The following is a 19,572-nucleotide window of genomic DNA, read 5'->3' on the forward strand; positions in this document are numbered from 1 at the left end:
ATTAGCCAATAGCTCATTTCTTTTCCACAAAACTGCAGAAATGCTTAGCATACATATTAGAGAACAACCTTATATTCTTGCATTTCTTGTTTTTATTGTGGTAAAATATACATAAAAAAAACCAAGCCATTTCGATGGGTACAATCCAGAGGGACTAGCACGTTCTCATCGCTGCATCCTGTCACCACCACCCCAGCCACAGAGTCTTCCATCTTCCTCAATTGAGTGGAGTTGCATGTATGTAACCATGAAACTACCCAAGAGTCCACCTTCCTGCTCAAAAAGCCTCTTCCTGCCTGCCCCGGCCCCATGCTAAATATCTGTCCATTTTCTGGCAGCTGACCTTGAAGACAACACCGGAGGCCAGGAGGGCACAGGTTGAGAGGAAAGAGGGGGCTGAGCAAAGCTTGGATGTAGAGGGGAGCATGGCAGAGCAAACCTGTAATCCTGGCACCTGGGAGGCTGAGGCCGAACTGCAAGAGACCAGCCAAGGCTATCGATTGAGTCCCTTTCTCGACAAGCAAAAAAACCATACCTTGCCCCTACCCCTGACTCTAGGGCAGGGTTTCTCAGCTGGCATCCTCAGTGAGCATGTTCACCACTGGCCAGGAGTGTCCAGGATTTCAGATGTATGCTAGCCTTGACTCTGTCCACTGAACAGCAGGAGTGTCCCCCAGTTCTGTGATAACTCAAGGCCTTCTCTAAGGGTGGTAATGGAGTCAGTCAGCGTCTCTTAAGCCGCAGGTCCATCTGTTCAGGGGGACAGTCATCTTGGCAGTTGCTTTAGCTGTCATAGAACACGGAACACTCCAGGACTCAATAAACAGACTCCTTTCTCCTTCCAGAATCGAATGACTTATAGAGAGCCTCTCCTCTAGCCAGGGAGACCCAAAGCTTCTCAGTCCTTGAGGCTCATTGGTGAGGCAGGGCGCTCCCCAGTGTCTCATCTGAGACCCTGAGCAAGTCAATCTTGGTCCTCACTCCAGGCTGGCATAGGACTCAAGTGGCTTTGCACGTCCTTGTGCAAGGATTCAGGTATGAGGCCACAAGAGGGCAGCAACGGGCCAAGAATGGTCTACTGCAGCCCAGCTGAGAAAGAACAGGGAGACCACTGGCTTTCGACCCCCACCAAGCTCTACTTGCTGTCCACCCATTGACAAGGGACCTCCCAGCAGATTCCATACACTGCCACACAATTCTGCAGACAAAGGAGGTGACTTCTAAGAGCATGGGTCTAATTCCAAGCCTGTCACTCCAGCCTGGTTGTGCATTCTCGAGCAGCTGACTATCTACTCAGAGCCTCAGGTTTCCCATCTGTAAAATGGACAAGGTGACACCTACCACTGCAGTCCCCCTCTTTGCAGGACGGATGAGGGGACCAAGTTCTTCAGCGGAAAGAGGAATGCACCCAGTATGGCAGGCTGGGGAGGATAGGCTGCGTCTCCAGAGCAGACATTGACACCAGTGAGTCACATTAGTCCTTTCGGCCCACTCCATCCATCTTCCTTTTCTTATTTCTGGTTTCCCAGTTGGCCCAGTCGACTGGCAGAGAGCATGGTCTGTCTACTTATTGTCAGCTCCTCAGGGGGACAGAGGTAGGGACTTGACAAAACCTGTGTGGCTGGGCCCCCACTGCTCAGCAATGCGTCTACGTATGGTCTGGTGAGTATCGTCCTCCACAGACTTCAGTCCTTAGAGGAAGGAGGCCAGAGACATTGTTATTGCAGCCTCCTGCTTTTCTCTACACACAGAGAAAGAGTGTGGGTTTGTCATTTGTGACATGGGCACATTTGCTGGGCATCTCTCCAGGTTGTTCTAAAGATATGCAGAGGTACGACATGGGTCCCCTAGACAATACTGTGATTACTACTTGACCCTGGGGCAGATACAGGGAGGACAACCAGCCACAGGGACTTTGGGGTGTCTGAATGTCCTAAGCTCTCTGTGTATTCTACAAAGCTGAATCATACTGGACCACATCTGAATTTTAAGTATTACTGTCTCGTGCTACAGAGGAGTGGCAGGAGGCATTTCTTTTTTTTAAAAAAATGTTTACTTTTTAAAAAAATATTTATTTATTATGTATACAATATTCTGTCTGTGTGTATGCCTGCAGGCCAGAAGAGGGCACCAGACCTCATTACAGATGGTTGTGAGCCACTATGTGGTTGCTGGGAATTGAACTCAGCACCTTTGGAAGAGCAGGCAATGCTCTTAATCACTGAGCCATCTCTCCAGCCCAGGAGGCAACTCTTAAGATGCTATACAACAAAGGCTAAGAATGTAGCTTAGTTGGTCTTAGTTTCCACATGCTTGCCTAGCATGTGGAAAGCCTTAGGGTCAGTTCCCTGCACTGTAAAAAAATGGATGCACTAATTATAATCCCAGCACTTGGAAGTAGAGACTGGAGGGTCAGAAATTTAAGGTCATCCTCAGCTACATAGTGATTTCAAGGCTAGCCTGGGCTACACGAAAGCTGGGTTTATTTTATTTCTGAAGGGCTACAACAAGATCCACTCTTTCAAATTTTCTCATTTAAATATGACATCGACACTTTGCTCATTGAGAGATGGGTCTGTCTTTTCCCCCTTCCATTGGGATGAACCTCTGTCTCTGGCAGGAAGTGACAGCATATGACTTCGGAGGCTTTGTCATACAAGGTGACACAGCTTTCCAGGAATCCTGTTGCCATGCTGTGAGGAAGCCCAGGCCATCCAAACAGGTCGTAGGTAGGTGTCAGGGCCATTGGGATCCTAGTTGACAGGTACCACTCACCGGATGAGGAAGAGTCCAAGAGAGACCCACCCAGCTCGTCCTCTTGAATCCTTGGAACTGAGAGGTTGAATATTTTGAGGCAACAAGTTTGGAGTGTTCTTGTTTAGGAAGCACAGCAGAAGAGGACACAGGAACTTAGTGATGTTATATGACTGGTCCCAGGATTCTGCTGACATGTAGGGCCCAGGTCTTGAGCCTATACCCTCCTATCTCCTAACCCTTAACTATATTCTCGATTCTGGATGGGTCTCCCCCTGGGGAGAGCCCTTTTCCTCTTCAGCAGGAACCAGCAGGGTGAACTCAGCTGCAAGGACAGACACACCCAGACACACACGTGTGGTTTATTACACCTTGGCACGGAGAGGGATGGGAGACCGTGGATGGAGTGGGTAGCTGGGAACCTTTGTTAGCAGTGTTGAAGCCCCTTCTCGGAGGACAGGGGTTTCTGTCATAGGTGTTTTGTTCAGGCTAGCAAGGAACAGCCTTTGGGTTCATGGTGTCTGTACCACCTACTAAGAGGCCAGTTTCTGCCAGGCTGACCAGAGTTCTAGGTAGGAGACTTGGGGCCAGTGAGACCCAAGTTCTGAACAAGAGGCCTGTCTCCTCAGAGCTGACAGAGTTCTTCTGTTCCTGCTTTGGGTGAGGAGAGGAGACCGGAAGTAGCAACTAGTGCATCTGGGTCTCCCTACCCTACAGTCAGGGATCACTGAGCTGCCACACCGAGGCATTCATAGAGCCCTGCCACTTCCCAAGGCCCGAGGACACAAACTCCTCTTACAGTGGCTTTTGGAAGCCTACTGAGCTTCGGTACAGCAAGGCCCTCTTGGTTCTTTCCATCACCTTCTCTCCAAGTGCTGGATTCTAGGAATCATCGCCTGCCCTGTTGAACACAGGGTCTCAGTGCAGCTGCCTGTGGCAGGGTCCAGAGGCAAGAAGGCACAGCAGTTGTCCAAGGGGGTCTTGTTGGGCAGTGAGACGACGGGGCAGTGGGGCATCAGGGGAGAGTTGTGTGTCTCTGCTAATCAGGTGATTGCAGGCCCAACCTGGAGTCTGTACAGCCTCACCTGAGCCAGGCGTTTTCACCTTCGTTATCTTCTCTAGGAAAGCCAGACCCTGCCGGGGGCCCTCACGTACAAGTCTCTCCAGAGTGGCCTGTCTTCTTTCCTGCCGACTTCCTGTGGAGGTTGTCCTAGGGCTGGTTGGCACACTCTCAAATGTTTAAAGGCCACCGTTGGCGCATCCCATAAAGAAGATCAATATATTACTGTTTTGTTTTTACACAAGTTAAAAACATCCAAACAGATCTGTACAGGTTGGGAGCCATGTCTGAGGATCACTGGAAAAGGAGGGGGAGATGGAAGGTGATGGAGGGGCCTGGAGAGGTCCTTGTGACCCTCACCAGAAACCTCTACCTTGACGATTTCTTCAGGAACAAGTGTAACCCCACCTTTCTTTCTAGGCCCCTTTCAATGGGGCAGTGAGGATAAGTCCCAGGAGGCTCCCCAATGGCTTTCATTTGACAGGTCCAGATGTCACCCAAGACCCAGATGACCAGTAAGGTAGATGACACCCATCAGCCAGGACCAAGCTCTGAGCCTCGACCACGTGGCCACAACGTCACCAACAAGGTTGAAAATCCTGACCATTCAGTCCCTGTGAGACTGAGAGTCTAACCTTTGTGTGATGATATCTGGTTCCATGGGTCCTCTCTCTCCCTCTAACTCTCCCATCCAAAATCCTTCAGGCCCACCCTCGAGACCCTTTCCTGAAAATACCTTATGCCAGCAGCCAGGCACGGGCAGCCCGTCAGAGCCCTGGAAAAAAGGAGGTTTAAATGTCAGGGGCACGAGGCTGGTGGCTTATCAATAAATACCTTCCCCACCCTTGCTGGGACTCTAAGGAGATGTAGCCAGGGAGCTGCTACTTGAAGCCACTGGATTCCACTGAAGCAGGGTTGGGAGTCTCCTCCGTCCATTTGAGGACATAATGTCCCCCATTGCACTTGTCCTATCCTCTCATGGTGCTTTTTGGGGGTATGTGAGTAGTGGGCAGATCTAGGACTCTAATATGATGGGCACTGTGTTAGACATTTGCTATTGCCGGCCAGAGGAGGGTGGGATCCTATGAAAAAGGTGGCATGGCTTCCTGCCTGCTAGGAGTGACATCCTGGGTGCCCTGAAAGCTCTCAGGATTTGGGCAGGAATGCCTTCAAGCGGTGACAGTGCAGGAGCTGGCATCTCTCCAGCCCTTCCTGGCCACTTCGGTTGGATCTGGGAGGCAGATAGTGTCATCAGGATGAACCCTGGGCATTTAAGATGGGGTTGCCTGAAAGCTTCGACAGTGTTCACCCACCCATCAGATATGAGCATGGGTGGGCTTCCTCAGGTAGACTGGGGGGTTGAACAAAATGGGTGGTGAACAAAATGTCAAGTCCCTGGGGGACCCTGAGGCAGAAACATTCCCGTCTATTCCAAAGTACAGGTATAGGGAAAACACATGGAACACACTCCCTGAGCCCCTTCCAAGTGCATGCTGGGGTACGGTTTGGGGACCAGAAGGTGAGGAGAGGAGAAGAGAGGAGGGGTAGAATGCACCAGAAGGATGAAAGGAGGAAGGGAGGGGGCAGAACCAGCAGCCCAAAGCATCCCAGAAGGCCCAGCATTGCACACACAGCACACAGCAACCAGACTGCATACCACAGGGCAGGGCCCGATGCCCTTCACAAGGCCCTGGGAGCCCGGTGCCCCACGCTTGCCTCCACATCGAGGATGTTCCTGTGTTGAAGACAAAGGCTTGCTCACACGGAGGAAGTCTGGGTCCAGGCTCTGAAGAAGCAGGGCTGGGTTCTCACCCTCTCAGTTGTCTTTTTGTGTTTGTGTGTATGTTTGTGTGTGCATGTATGCGCTTGTGTGCACGTGAGTGTGGAGATTGGGTCCTCAGACACCTCCTTTTGTTTGAGACAAGGTGCCCATTGGCCTGGAACTCTGCCAAGTGGGTGGGCTAGGCTAGCTGGCAGTGGGCTCCGGAGGTTTGCCAGTCCTCACCTCGCCAGCACACATCATCATGCCTAACTTTCCACGCGGGGTCTGGAGATCTGAACTCAGGTTTTCACACTTGCAAGGCAAATGCTTCATTACCTGAGCCATGTTCTCAGCCCCTGGCTGTCTGTGCTGGAGACAGAGTCTCACTGTGCAGCAGAGGCCTCAAACTTTCCATCCTCCTGCCTCAGGCTCCTGAGGCCTGGGATTCTAGGCTGCTTATTTTCTCTCACTAATATCTCAGACCCACTAGGAAGAAGGAGAGGAAGGTACAAAGGGTTGGAGGAACTCACTGGAGGCCAGAGGACCCAGTAGAGGTCCCTGACCCTGAGTCAGTCTGCCTACTCCCCAAAGCCCTGACGATGGTGCTTGGGAGTGAACATCTGGACAGCTTAGTGTGAAGAGCTGCTTCGTTTTCCTGTCCTTTCTGAGTACCACTCTAGACCCTGCGATATAAACCCTTCAGCTCGCTAGAAAACAGGAACTGGACTGTGGGAGTTTCACTACCAGGCCTGGTGGGTTATCAAGAGCTATTGCCAGCAGGAAGTGAGACGGATAGGAGGGGGAGAAGTGAAGGAAGGGTCTGTGTGTCTATGGGGGTGGGGAAGAGGCTGGACCAACCACAGGAGAAAAAAAAAGATACCAGAAGGAAAGGAGCAGAAAGAGAATGAGAGACCTAGGAGAGGCAGGGTGGTGTGACTCTCCCAAAGACTGAAGAAGTCCCATCTCAGGCCAGCCCAGTCTCAAGTCCATAGGAAGTCAGACCTCAGCGGGGTCTTCGGCAATCACGGTCAGGGTGGGGGAAGGGGGCTGGCCACTCCCTGACTTTGTAATACACACCAGGTCTGTGTGTCTGCAGGGCTTCCCTTCCCAGCCCCTAGCCCCCTCCCAGGACACCCGCATTACTGATGACTCTGGGAAAAAACAATTCTGTTCCTGTCCTGGCTCCTCTCTACCCCTACCCAAGGTTAGCCTGAGATGGGTCAGCTCTGCCTTAAGGCTGAGTAAACAGAAGTAACCAGGAACGGTAAACACTTCCTGGCCAGGCCTCCATCTCCACACATGGTTGCATCTTTCAGTCACACTGGTGGGAGCATCAGGTCCACAGCACAAGAGCTGTGATTCTGGCAATGGCAACTCTGGCTGGTCTGAGCTCCATCCTGCCAAGACACCTACCACGGGGCATGGCTGGTCAAGGCCTGGTGGGCCTGGCTCTCCCTTCTGGCCCTTGACTCCTTTCCGGCCAGGAACCCCTCGTTCTCCCTGCATAAGAAGGAAATAGTGGGGTAGCTGTGGTTGCCAGGTTTGGAACCCCTTCACCACCTCCCAGCGAGACGCTCCAGGGTCCAGCAGCCACCAGGCTCTGCAGTCCTTGGCCCCAGCACCCACCTCCCCACCTGCTGTGTGCCCCATATCCCTTCTTCCTCACCTTCTCTCCACGTTCACTCCGGTCACCCTTTTCTCCCCTGGGTCCAGGGAAACCCTGCCAGATGGATGAAATGTTAGACCTGAAGTGAGGGCTGAACCCACTTCTCTGGGACATGACACCTCTGCTCCTCTCTCAGCCATCCTCCTCCTGTGTCCACACATAACTGTGACCCCAAATCCTGCCAGGTTCTGGCTGCTAGCCTATGCACATGCTGGGTACCAGGTGGGCACAGGGAAAGGAGTACATTGTTTCTGGCCGGGAACCATCACAGAGGTATATCCAGAGCTTATGGAGAAGGGCTTTTCCCTCCTGTCACGGCCAGACACAGCTGGTACTGGCCCTGGGACAGAGGAAACCCATGAAAGTCATGTGGTCATCTTCAACAGACAGAGAAGGCCACTTGTGCTCTCTGTCTTGGCTTGGTTTCTTCTGCATTCATCTCTTAGTCTAATGTCCACCTACCCAACCTCATGACTAAGCATCCATAGAGCCCAGGCTGTGGGCTGGATGCTGGGACAGAAACGGATTGGGTGTTTCCTCTCTTATGTCTCCTGAGGCAGGCTATGGTGTGTGGATGAGAAACGTGCTCAGGCACAGACCTAGGAGACAGACATGGCAGGGCAGTAGGCAATAGCACTGTCTTATCAAAGGAAGGTGATCCCCCTAGTCAGGAGACTTGACTGGTCCCTCTCTTCCTGGCCATGTTTGCTCACCATGGCAACAACAATCTCCTTACAGTCTAGAGCATACTCCAGAGGCCTCTGCAGCTCTGCAGCTGTGCACCAATCCCATTTCCCTCCCCTGCCACATGACCTCTCTGGACCTCTCCTTCCCTTCCTACTGAGCACTCCAGCTCCAGGTGACAGGGGATCAAGCCTGGCCAGAGAGCATGCTGCATCCCTGTAACCCAGTGATGGTTAGGGTTGGTTAATGGGAGCCAAAGAGATTTGCTCTGCATCAGTAGAGGGAGGCGAATCTTTCTACTGATTGGGTCCAGGAAGATATTTGTTTGGAGGGGCTGAACTAGCTCTCTGATGATTCCCACACTGGGAAGGCAAAGACCAGAGAGGGAGAATGCTGGTGGTGGGTACATGGCTGTGCCCTGGATACATATGTTAAATCCCTAGACTTCTCAGTTGTGAGTTTATGTTGTCTTACCAAAGGAGGCCTGATGCAATCAACATCAAGCTAACGCTTCCTCTTGTCTCCTCACAAAGCTGCCCTAACCAAGGCCTCATTACTGGTTATCAATACATAGCAACAGCCTCCTTACTTCTCTCCTCACTTCCATTTTACAGTGTTCTATCCACCCACCCATCTATCCACCTATCCATCCATCCACACACCCATCCACCCATCCATCCATCCATCCATCCATCCGTCCAATCATCCATCCATACATTCATCCAATCATCCATCCATCCATCCATCCATCCATCCATCCATCCATCCAATAATCCATCCATACATTCATCCAATCATCCATCCATCCATCCATCCATCCATCCAATCATTCCTCAGCTATCATTCCTGTCCATCGATCCATTTCCAACCATCCATTCACCATCCATCCATTAATCTATTCCCCACCATCTCTTTATCATTCTTCCTTCAGCCAACATCCATCCATCCATCCCCTCAGCCATCATCCATTGTCCATCTGTCTGTGTCTACCCACCTTCCATCATCTGTCAACCCATTCGCTCATCCATCCATTCTCTACTCATCCATCAAATTGGTCAATTTTTACTATTTTCCATCCCTTTAGTACTCCAGGGGATGTCACTGAGGACACAGGGAAGCCAGTCAGCAGCAGCCCTTGGGAATGGGCCACACCTGAGCTAGCCAGGTTGCTATATGCACGGGCAATGTAAGAGCAGAAGACATACACAGGAGGGCCCAGTCACCTATGGTGATCATAAGAAACTTACATCAAGTCCTGGCTCTCCGGGTCTGCCCTGAGGAGAGATACAGAGGGTGTGTGAGGAGGTGGAGGTGGGATCTTAGGTACTCAGATACTGGGAGTTCAGCCCAGAGACTGGTAACAGACAAGGGACAGGGCAGGATGGTGTCACAGAGCCATAGTAATTGGTCTCACAGGGTTCAGGGACTCAGCAGAAGGTGAACCCCCAAAAGCTGAGTGACATGATGGATGTGAGGTCACAGTGGGCAGGGGGCTCAAAGTCAGGTGGTTACCTTCTCTCCTTTGGTTCCTGGCAACCCAATAAGGCCTGGTGGGCCAACTGGTCCCTGGGTGGAAGAGGAGAAGTCAGCAGACATGGAGAGCATAGCATGCAATACCTCTAGGACAAAGATCACTCACGACACTCACAGGCAGGCCGTGAGGGCCTCTCTCACCCGATGCACCTTTCTCTCCCTTGGCTCCGTCCAGGCCCTGGAAGTGAAGTGGAAAAGCAGTCAGGAGAGGGGACGGGGCAGGCAGGACAGGAAAGTTCAGGTCTGTGTGGAGACTGAAGTACGCATGACAGATGGAAGAGAGAGAGAGACTCCAGGCTCTGTCAGGCCTGACCCCAGCTTGCTCCATGCTAGAGCCAGTTGCTTATGTATACATTTTCCCTTCTTCCACACAGGGCTGATGGCCACCATCATGCTACACACAGGGCCCCCGATGGTCACCATCATGACAAAGAAGCAGTTTAGCTGACCACCACCAGCTTCCAGTCCAGCCTTGGACTAGGGCCACCAGTGATGTCTCTTCAAGCCGTGGAGTGTTGAAGCTTGGGACAAAACAGGATCAGAAGTAGTGTTTGGCCACCACACCGGGGCAGGGTTCTATGACCCAGGGTCCTCCACAGGGCCTCTGCTCTGAGGAGGGAGAGATTAGATCCTATATGACAAGAGGTGAGGCCAGCTGGACTTTTATTCTGTTTCCCTCCCTTGGGGCAGGCGCATGGCACAGTACACTTGAGGTGTTGATTTAAGAGACAAGAATACGACATCATAAAATGCACACCGAATCCAAGACTTCAAGTCCAGGCGGTGGGCAGTCAAAGTGCAGATGTGCATGGGTAAGAAAGGGGGAGCCGAGGAAGGTGGCATGGGCGACGGGTGGGAACAGTCAAGGAGGCTGATGGAGTGGGAGAAGGGCTGGAAGGGGGATATGGTTGAGGTGCCTAGGCCAAGGGAGAAGGAAAGGACAGAGCCCCAAACATGGGACAAGGCTGCTCTGGGGACATTGTTTAGGGCACTGGGAATGTACTGGCTGAGCAGGGGCCTCACTCTGTCCATTAATAAAACTTTCTCGCCGGGCGGTGGTGGCACACGCCTTTAATCCCAGCACTCGGGAGGCAGAGGCAGGCGGATCTCTGTGAGTTCGAGGCCAGCCTGGTCTACAAGAGCTAGTTCCAGGACAGGAACCAAAAGCTACAGAGAAACCCTGTCTCGAAAATCCAAAAAAAACCCCAAAAAACAAAAAACAACTTTCTCATGAATAGGGTGTGTCTGACTCACCTTGGGACCTTGAATCCCCTGAAGGCCCTGGAGAAAGAAAGTAGATCATTAGGGCTGTGTGACTGAGTCAAAACTTTAAGACCAGGACCCTCTGGACTCAGGCTAGTCAATGGCTCTTGAGCCTCTGCTCGGAGTTCTGCCCTCTTGACCTGATGTGACCTGCTCCCCCCACATAGAAGCCTTTCCTCCCCTGGGCTACCTCCCAACCCTGCCCCTGACCCAGGTTCACTAACCACTTGGTATCCTTACCATAGGGCCAGGGGGGCCAGGAGGACCGGGAGGCCCCGGTTCCACTATGATCTGGGCCTAGGAAGGTTAGAAATGGGTTAGTTACCCTGTGCCTGTTAACCTCCCATCTGTTCACCCTCTGGAGCTCCCCACATTCTTGCAAGCACTCCTGGATGCCACACTCTGAACCTCAGGCAAGGAGGAACCTTGTTCCTGCCCCCAGAAGGGTACAGCTCGGTGAAGGACTCTTGGTCTTTTGGGTCTCAGCTGGAAGGGGGTAGAGGACACAGTCCGAGGCTCCATCACCGCCTTTCCCACTGTCCTGTGTTGGGGTCAGGCCAGGTGGCTTCTCTGTAACCAAGGCTCAGGTCTCCCATAAGGTTTGGGCTGGGTGTGGGGACCCCCCAGTCTCAGTTTCCCCTTACCAGGCTCTCCTGCAGGTGGTCAGATCCTGACTCTCCTTTCTCTCCCTTGGGACCATCAGCACCCTAGGGCAAAGTGGCCTGTGAGCTTTTAAAGTCACCTCCCACCCACTGTGCTCAGCTGCTGGCTTCCCTACCACAGCAGTGATGAGTTGACCTCTTCGGTTTAAACCAGTTTTCCCTAAATCACATGCTCTGAGTAGGGAGTGGAATTGTATGTCAAAGGCACAGACAAACTGTCTCTTGGTGCAGAGGCTGAGGGTTCAAATCTCGGTGCCACCTCTGGCTGAGTCATCTTCAGGGTGCACAATGGCTGTGAGGTAATGGGTCCCTAGAGGCTACTAGCACCCTGGAGCTGTTCTAATATGGCCTCAAGAGCACTAGAAATGCTAATGACTGTGAGGGGTGTTTACTGCCAGCTGCAGATCTTGGTCCTGTCCAGCTCATGTGCCACTAGGACTGGAAAGTTGTTACTCCACATCAGCAGTGAGGAAACCGAGACCTTGGGAGATTCAGCTGCTGGACTCCAGGGCAGGGAGGTGGGCCAGCTCGGGCCACTTAGCCACCCAGCTAAGCGGTTTCTGCCAGGCTGGGCCTCCCTCCCACCCCTGCAGGGCTCCCGTGGGGATGTGAAAGTTCCTTCTACAGCTGAGGTTGTATAGGCTGCAGGACATCCATGTGAGGAGCCCCCCACCCTGCCAGCATCAGCAAGTCCCCAGTGTAGGGCCCAGCCCAACCACCTACCGGAAGGCCTGACAGGCCCATCTCGCCTGTTTCGCCTTTGGGCCCAACTGGCCCTGGCTCTCCTGGGTCTCCTTTGGGTCCTTTGGGACCCTGAAAGCCACCAGAAAAAGGAATCAGTGGAGATTGGTAGGCATTCTCCTCTCCCCTGACCCTTGTGAACCCTTTAGCTTAACAAGTTTGACTATATGCCACACCTTGTTTGTTTTTTTTTTTTTTTTTTGGTTTTTCGAGACAGGGTTTCTCTGTGGCTTTGGGGCCTGTCCTGGAACTAGCTCTGTAGACCATGCTGGTCTCGAACTCACAGAGATCCGCCTGCCTCTGCCTCCCGAGTGCTGGGATTAAAGGCGTGCGCCACCATCGCCCGGCCACACCTTGTTTGTTAATTCATTAATTTGTTCATTCATTCATTCATTCATTCATTCACTCATTTATTTCCTTCCCTTCCTGTCTCCTCTCTCTTTTTGACTATGAAGCCAAGGATGACCTCGACTTCCTGCTTCTTCTACTTTGTGTGTGTGTCCCTACACACCTAGCCTTACACTGTACTTCTTGCACGTAAGTCTCCACCTCTAGCCCAGGTAGCTGGGAACATTGGTTGAGTGCAGTAGGGGAGCTATATGGACACCCCACCCCATAGGGACAGCCATATGGATGCTTGGGGTACCTTATGATGTAGGGGTGAATGGGAAGCAGATGGGATTGGTGTGCTACCTCTGGACACTCCAGAGGTCAACTATTATTTTTTTCATTTATTCCTACTTTATGTGTATGGATGTTTTATACACATGTCTGTGTAGCACATGAGTACAGTGCCTACAGGGGCCAGAAGAGAACTGAATGCTCTGGGACTGGAGTTACAGACGGTTGTGAGCCTCCAAGTGAGTGTTGGGAATCAAACCCAGATCCTCTGAAAAGCAGCAAGAGCTCTTAACCACTGAACTGTCTCTTCAGTTTCTGCTTTTTTTTTTTTTCCCTAAGACAGAGCTTCTCTGTGTAGCCTTGACTGTCTTGGAACTCGCTCTGTAAACCAGGCTGGCCTTGAACTCAGAGATCCACTTGCCTCTGCTTCTTTAATACTGGGATTAAAGGCATGTGTTACCGTGCCTGGTTCCCAGTCCCATGTATGCATGAATGTATGTAGTGGTTCTGGGGCTTGAACTCATGGCCTCATGCATGCTAGGCAAGTGCTCTACTGCTTAGCTCCTGCCCTCATGAGGGCAACTCTGTTTATGTGTCAGGAGCTTTGAGTGACAGCGTTGAGGAGAACTTCTCTGAGGATACTCAACCAATTATGACAGTCCAAGATGTTCCTCCAACCAGGGACCAGCAGTAAAGATACATCCAAGCACACTGAGTAACAACTGGGGAGATGCTCACTGGTGTCTACATAGTAACACACACACACACACACACACACACACACACACACACACACACACACGAGATACCCAGTACAACATTGACGTAGAAATGAAAGGCTCAGAGACCTTCTCTCCATCAATTCCTGGGGCACCAGGCAATCCAAGTTCACCCTGGAAAGGAACAAATGACAAAAGAAATTGTGCCTTCCTCAGCAGCCAGTGGGTTAGTGATCTAAGGTGGGAATTGCTGTCTCCCTGATCAGCTCACAGCCCCGGCGTCGGGTCCCTGTCAATGGGCTTCAGTGCCCACTGTCTCCCTCTATGTATTCAGCCTGAAGAACAGCTGGAGCTGGTGGCTGTCCCTGCCAGCTGGAGTGATTAAGTTTAGGACTGTAGGGTTCAGTGACTTGTTCTAGTCATGGAATCCAGGGATGCTAGTGTCAGAACCAGACCCTGCCCACCCTGGGTTCTGTGTCCTGAGACACGGAATGATGAACAGGTACAAGCCACAGAATGGTTGTGTACATCCTGGGCCATTGTCTGTCCCAAGGGGTCCATTCTTCAGTTTTAGGCTCTCTCCTCAAGAGCTAGGGTCTAAAAAAGGGATGCAATTTAGGAAGGGGCAGGACCCCTTTTCTTGAGTCCCATAAGCCAGGCTAGTATGGCAGGAGGAAATTAGGGGTGCATTTATCAGAGAAGAGAGGGCAGGTGGGACTTATAGATGAATACTTAGGGGTCCCATGAATGCAGCCAAACTGACCTTGGGTCCAGGGATCCCTGGTGGCCCCGGAGCTCCTTGTGGCCCAGGAGGACCCTGTGTGCAAAAGATCAGCCAGTTATGATTAGACTCCACTGCCCACCAAGCCTTACCTCCTCAGGTCAGGTCCCTGGCATCTTACTTCCTACCCAGTCAAATTGGTTCTTACGGCATGCAGCTTGGTTTGTCCTTCAAGTCTACAGAGGGGCCAGTAAGAGGGTACTGGCCATTGGAGGAGATACTGGTGCTCATGGCCGGAGGCCCCTCTGTCCTCAGAGAAGCTCTCCTCAACATGACTTTCTTTATAACATTTTCCTGCTTAAGATTTTGCAGTGACTCCCCTTGTCCCCCAAAAGAAGCTTAAGTCTCTTTCTAGCTTTCAAGACAGGTCAAATATGCAACCTGAAATGGCTTGGTCCTGCCTGCTCTGCCGGTCCTGTGACCTCCTTGACCATCTGGAACTGTTGTCTGCTGTCCGAGAAGTTCCCCAACCACACAGTAGAGGATGGGTCCACATTGTCTCAAGCACTGACCTCATCCTAAGCTCTTATACCAGCACACTTAGATGTCCGACTCATGCCCGCACCCAGAGGTCACACTTTGGCCAGCTCCTCCGATGCTGTTTCAAGTTCTCCTCTTTCCAGCTGGCCCCCTTCCTGTTGCTGTCCCACTGTGTTGTCTCTTGGTTTATTTCCTCCACCCTTTCCACTTTCTTTAGGTCCAGGTTTGGTTACCCACATCCACAGTGAGCTCCATGCTTCAAGCTCTCCCCATAACAATGCTCACACACTTACACAACTCCATCTGGTCATTCTTAAGACACTGGGAGTTTGACACCCTCACACTCAAGAACCAGTTAGAGCATCCACTGCCCATGACATTGAGTCTTCCTCCCACTGTGGTACCCACACCTCCTCTACTCCCTGTACTCATAAGGATTCTACCATATGTTTCCCATAAAGCCTGGGATAAACTATACAACTCAGGCCCATATCACACCATTTCACACCATGCCACGCCACGCCACACCACACCATACCACACCATGCAGGCCCGTGAGGGTCATAGTTACCATCAACTTGTACTTCCCAGAGGCCTGTGGAAGGTAACTGGAATTGATGCTTAGGCAGGGTCAGTCATAAGTGGGTACTTCAGTCTCTGATAACTACCTCATCCTATTGTATATCTCTCCCTGAACCTAAGAGCAGTTGGCACCCATCTCTTTGCAGGTTGGTGTCCAGAGACCACATGGGTTCCAAAGCTCCTTGGTCAAACTTGTCCTTTTTGTTCCCAATGGTAATTATGAGAAGCCCGAGCTCTCCTGACAGTGGTGCCTGGTGAGTCCCCAGAGCCACAGTTGGGTTTGGTGAGAGTGCTTTCCTTTTTTTGCCTTGGCCTGTGGGAAGCTCAGGGCTCTTGGAGTCACATTCACAGAAAGTCTCTCAGCACTGTGTGAATCTCCACACAGGACCAATTTTCTTTTTTTTTTTCTTTTTTTTTTAAAGATTTATTTATTTATTAAGCATACAATGTACTGCTGGCAAGGAAGGCACCAGGTGAGCCACCATGTGGTTGCTGGGAATTGAACTCGGGACCTCTGGAAGAGCAGCCAGTGCTCTTAACCTCTGAGCCATCTCACCAGCTCCCAGGACCAATTTTCATATTAGGTGCCTGATGAAACTCAGGTCTCTGTGCTAAACTGTCCTTGGTCCCATAGGTAAGTCACAGTGAGCCATTGCTCCCTCAGCAATGGACATAAGGGTGCATCCAGGGCCCACCAGGAACACGCTTACCTTCAGGGCATCTAAGATCCTGCCGTCGTAGTCGATCACCACCGTGTCACCTTGCTCTCCCTTGAGGCCTGGGTGACCCTGAGGCAGAGAGGAAGAGCTGCATCATGGGTGACCTAGCAGCTATCTCCATCACATCCAGAGATGAAGAGCCCAAGGGTTGTCACCTAGGCCACAGGCATGCCTGTGCACCATGGTCACCATAGCGTACTGTCCACTCATTAAAGGCCACATGGGGGAAGTGGCAGGGATCCTAGGGCCAACTGAAGAGCATGCTGCCACCTTGTCTGGGTTACCTATGATTCGCCTTCATGTGGATATTCAGATCCAGTGATGTTTAGTTCTCCGGGAAAATGAAAATCCCAATACTACTTACTTTATTTTACTTTTTTGGAACAGGGTCTCATTGTGTATCCCTATCTATCTTGGAGCTTGCTATGTAGACCCTGCAGGACTCTAGCTCAGAGACCTCCCTGCCTTTGGCTCTCAAGAGCTGGGATAAAAGGTGTATACCGCTATGTCCAGCTTGTGTGTGTGTGGTAGACAGGACCAGGACCGTTAGGCCAGGCTAGCCTCAAACCTAGTTTAGGATGGCCTTGAACTTTTGATTTTTCTGTCTCCACCTTCCAAGTGCTGAGACTACAGACGACAGGTGTGCACTCCCGTGCCTGGTTTGTGCTGTGTTGGGGGCTGAACCTAAACCTGAGCCCAGGGCTTCATGAGAAGCACTCCAGGGTCTGAGCTACCTCAGCAGCCTAGAAAGCCTTACTTTGATGGGGAAACTTTTAAAAATATGTAAATAAAACAGTCTCAACCACTTCTTCTAAGACACTGTGTGGACCAGTGGAGGCTGGTCTGCCTTATTGACTGAGTCAGGGACTCTCAATTCAATCTAGAGCTGCTGATGTGGCTGGTTTTGCAGACCAGCTCGATCTGGGGATCCCGTCTCCACCTTCCATTGAATTGTGTGTTGGCCACCATGCCCATCCACTTGGTTGTCATGCTTGCTTGGTAAGTGCTTTTGCTGAGCCATTTCCCCAGCTCCTGGAGGACAGGGGGTGTGATGGTCTGGGAAAACATAGCCAGGGAAGGGATGCTAGCATCAGCATAAAGACATGTCCACACCATGCAGGACAGTTATCCAGGGGATGCAAGGAACATGAGAAAGGAGAGGGCCCCTCACTCTTCCTGGCTTCCACTCTGATCTGTCGCTGGCTGACATCTGGGAGTTTTCATAGCAGACAAGGCCATCTGCAAAAGGAGCTGTGCTCTGTCTGAGAAATGCCACAGACCAGATTGCTAAAAAGACTGCGAATGGACTACACCTCAAGTCCAACCTCCTTGAGCCGTATGTCTAAGAAGTCCTATGGTCTATGATCCCTCCTGACTGCCTTCTCCAGCTGCAAGCCTTCAAGGTACAAAAAGAAAAGGTCTCTTCAAAATATTCCAGCACATGGTTTTCCTAACGTCTTAGTTTAGTCCTAGATTAAGTAGCTTTAAAATGCCAGATCACATGTATAGCTGACCCACTTAGGTGTGTTCCTCTCTCATGCCTGCACTTGGTTCTCTTCTAGTTCCTATCTTTCTGCTTCATAGAAAAACTCACTAACTTTGCTTGGCTCTCGGGGCTGGAGAGATGGCTCTTGCAGACGACCTGAGTTTGGCTCTCAGCACCCACATAAGGCCGCTCACAACCGCCTGTAACTCCAGCTCCAAGGGATGTGATGCCCTCTTCTGGTCTCTGAAGTCAATGCACTCGCAGGCACAAACCCCAACACAGGTACATGGATACATACACAATTAAAAAATAACATTGTAGTGGATGTCAAGGTCCAGGGTGTACCTGAGTAGAGTCCCTCAGGCTCTGAGGGGGCTCCTTAGGCTAGACTGATGGCAGCATTGAGTTATATTTCCAGGTGCTGGAGACACATGAGTTGGTTACAAAAGATCTGGGATCTGGGGCTGGAGAGATGGTTCAGCAGTTAAGAGCATTTGCTTTTCTTGCAGAGGGCTTGGAAAAGCAAGACCGCCCCAAAGCAAGCAAAGTCATGCCTAGTGGTAAATGGAAGACCAATGTTTGAATATGCAAAGAAGATTCTAGAGGAGTATACAGCTGCCTGGAAAGGGAGAGAGAGCTCTTACTTAACAACAGTGGGTTTCTTCCCTTTATACACCATATTTTAATTTTCACTGTAGGCATGTGTTATGAAAAATTGTACGATCACTAAAATTTTAAGAAACAAGATGCCTTGGGCTTATTGCGTCACCAATCCTTTGGGACCCTGTTGGGGACAAAGGACTTCTGAAGCTACTGGGACCTTGGATCCAACTGGTGTGACCAGAAGGAATGCTACTTACCCGGGGCCCTGTGGTTCCGTCTGTGCCTGGGTGGCCTGGCTCCCCCTGTGGAGACACATGGATGCCTACTGGTGTGTGAGATTCTTATATCCTATCTCACCTCTGGCCCCTTCTTTCCCAAAGAGTCTGGGGCCCATATGCTGGGGCCTCACAGCCTGCATTATAAGGCTATCCTTCCACACTGAGTAGTTGTGGAGATTGTGAGGCCCAGGAGCCCAAGACTACATGATAGCTGACCCCAGAGCTAGGCCTGAATGAGGTCTTGTCACTGGCTCTGAATCATGGGCCACCCTCCCTCAGACCACCCTACTTGTGAGTCAAAGGGAACCCCTGGCCCAGGCCCTCTGAGACTCGCTTTTTAAAAGTGCAGATTAAGGGGAGATCACACTGTCCCCTGGTGACTGGAAGACAGTGTCAATGGCCCTTCAGGTCCTGGGCAGAGGGCACTGTGATATCATCACCTTCAGTCCTGGGGCACCGTCCACTCCATTCTCTCCTTGGGGCCCCACATTCCCTGGCTCACCCTGAAATGGAGAAATTATCAGTGAAAGTAGGTGGAGGCCTGGAGCCCCTGGACCTTGTGCTGGGGCACCCGGTGAACGTGGTCCTTCTGGGCTGGGGAATGGAGCTCGAGGCTCTCTCTAGCCCCAGGGATTTAGGACCACAACCATCCCCTTCACGTCTGGGTCTTGGGGTAGCTCAAGAGACTTTGTGTGTGTACGTGTGTGCAAGTACACACGTATGTGAATGCACATTTATGTGTGGAAGTCAGGGAAACTCTGAGTGTCACTCCTTAAACACCACCTATTGTTTCTTGGCTTTTGTTTTTGACACAGGATGTGTCTCCCTGACCTGGAACTTGCCACAGAGGTAAACGTGGCAGCCAATGAGCCCCAGGGAACTGTGGGTCTACCTCCTCAGTGCTGGGGAGCTGCCATGCATGCTTTCTTAAATAAGTAAATTTACTTTTTAAATTTAGCTTTTGAGACAGCTCTGGCTGTCCTGGAACTCTCAGAGATCCACCTGCCTCTGCCTTTGGAGTGCTGGGGTTTAATGAATGTACCACGACACCTAGCCTCCCTTTAAAAATGTGGGTTCTGGGGATCAAATTCACATCCTTGTGCTTTCAAAGCAGGGATTTTACTGATAGCCATCTCTTCCGTCTTCTTTTCTTTTCTTTTCTTTTTTTTTTTGAGTCA

At 51.3% G+C, this 19,572-nt stretch overlaps 1 protein-coding gene across 4 annotated transcripts in view; it reads right to left on the reverse strand.

The window, feature by feature from the left end:
• Positions 1 to 91: 91 nt before the first annotated feature.
• The window catches only part of Col23a1 (collagen type XXIII alpha 1 chain), a 283,660-nt gene continuing 264,179 nt past the window's right edge, over positions 92 to 19,572 (reverse strand). For 3 of the 4 annotated variants that reach the window (XM_041665485.1, XM_041665487.1, XM_041665484.1), the window contains 16 exons: positions 18,835 to 18,897; positions 18,374 to 18,418; positions 16,019 to 16,096; positions 14,229 to 14,282; positions 13,595 to 13,639; positions 12,108 to 12,197; positions 11,367 to 11,429; positions 10,963 to 11,019; positions 10,714 to 10,740; positions 9,575 to 9,637; positions 9,439 to 9,492; positions 9,174 to 9,200; positions 7,243 to 7,296; positions 6,990 to 7,076; positions 4,551 to 4,589; positions 92 to 4,111 (listed from right to left, as the gene is read on the reverse strand). In XM_041665485.1, coding sequence (XP_041521419.1) covers positions 4,109 to 4,111; positions 4,551 to 4,589; positions 6,990 to 7,076; positions 7,243 to 7,296; positions 9,174 to 9,200; positions 9,439 to 9,492; positions 9,575 to 9,637; positions 10,714 to 10,740; positions 10,963 to 11,019; positions 11,367 to 11,429; positions 12,108 to 12,197; positions 13,595 to 13,639; positions 14,229 to 14,282; positions 16,019 to 16,096; positions 18,374 to 18,418; positions 18,835 to 18,897 — 849 coding nt within the window. In that variant the 3' untranslated portion in view covers positions 92 to 4,108. The remainder of the gene's footprint in view (positions 4,112 to 4,550; positions 4,590 to 6,989; positions 7,077 to 7,242; positions 7,297 to 9,173; positions 9,201 to 9,438; positions 9,493 to 9,574; positions 9,638 to 10,713; positions 10,741 to 10,962; positions 11,020 to 11,366; positions 11,430 to 12,107; positions 12,198 to 13,594; positions 13,640 to 14,228; positions 14,283 to 16,018; positions 16,097 to 18,373; positions 18,419 to 18,834; positions 18,898 to 19,572) is intronic. The other variant, XM_041665488.1, reaches the window with a different exon arrangement.

The sequence above is a fragment of the Microtus oregoni genome, unplaced genomic scaffold, assembly GCF_018167655.1.
Source record: "Microtus oregoni isolate MIOR12 unplaced genomic scaffold, Mior012 000015F_ref0000493, whole genome shotgun sequence".
Classification (NCBI taxonomy): domain Eukaryota; kingdom Metazoa; phylum Chordata; class Mammalia; order Rodentia; family Cricetidae; genus Microtus; species Microtus oregoni.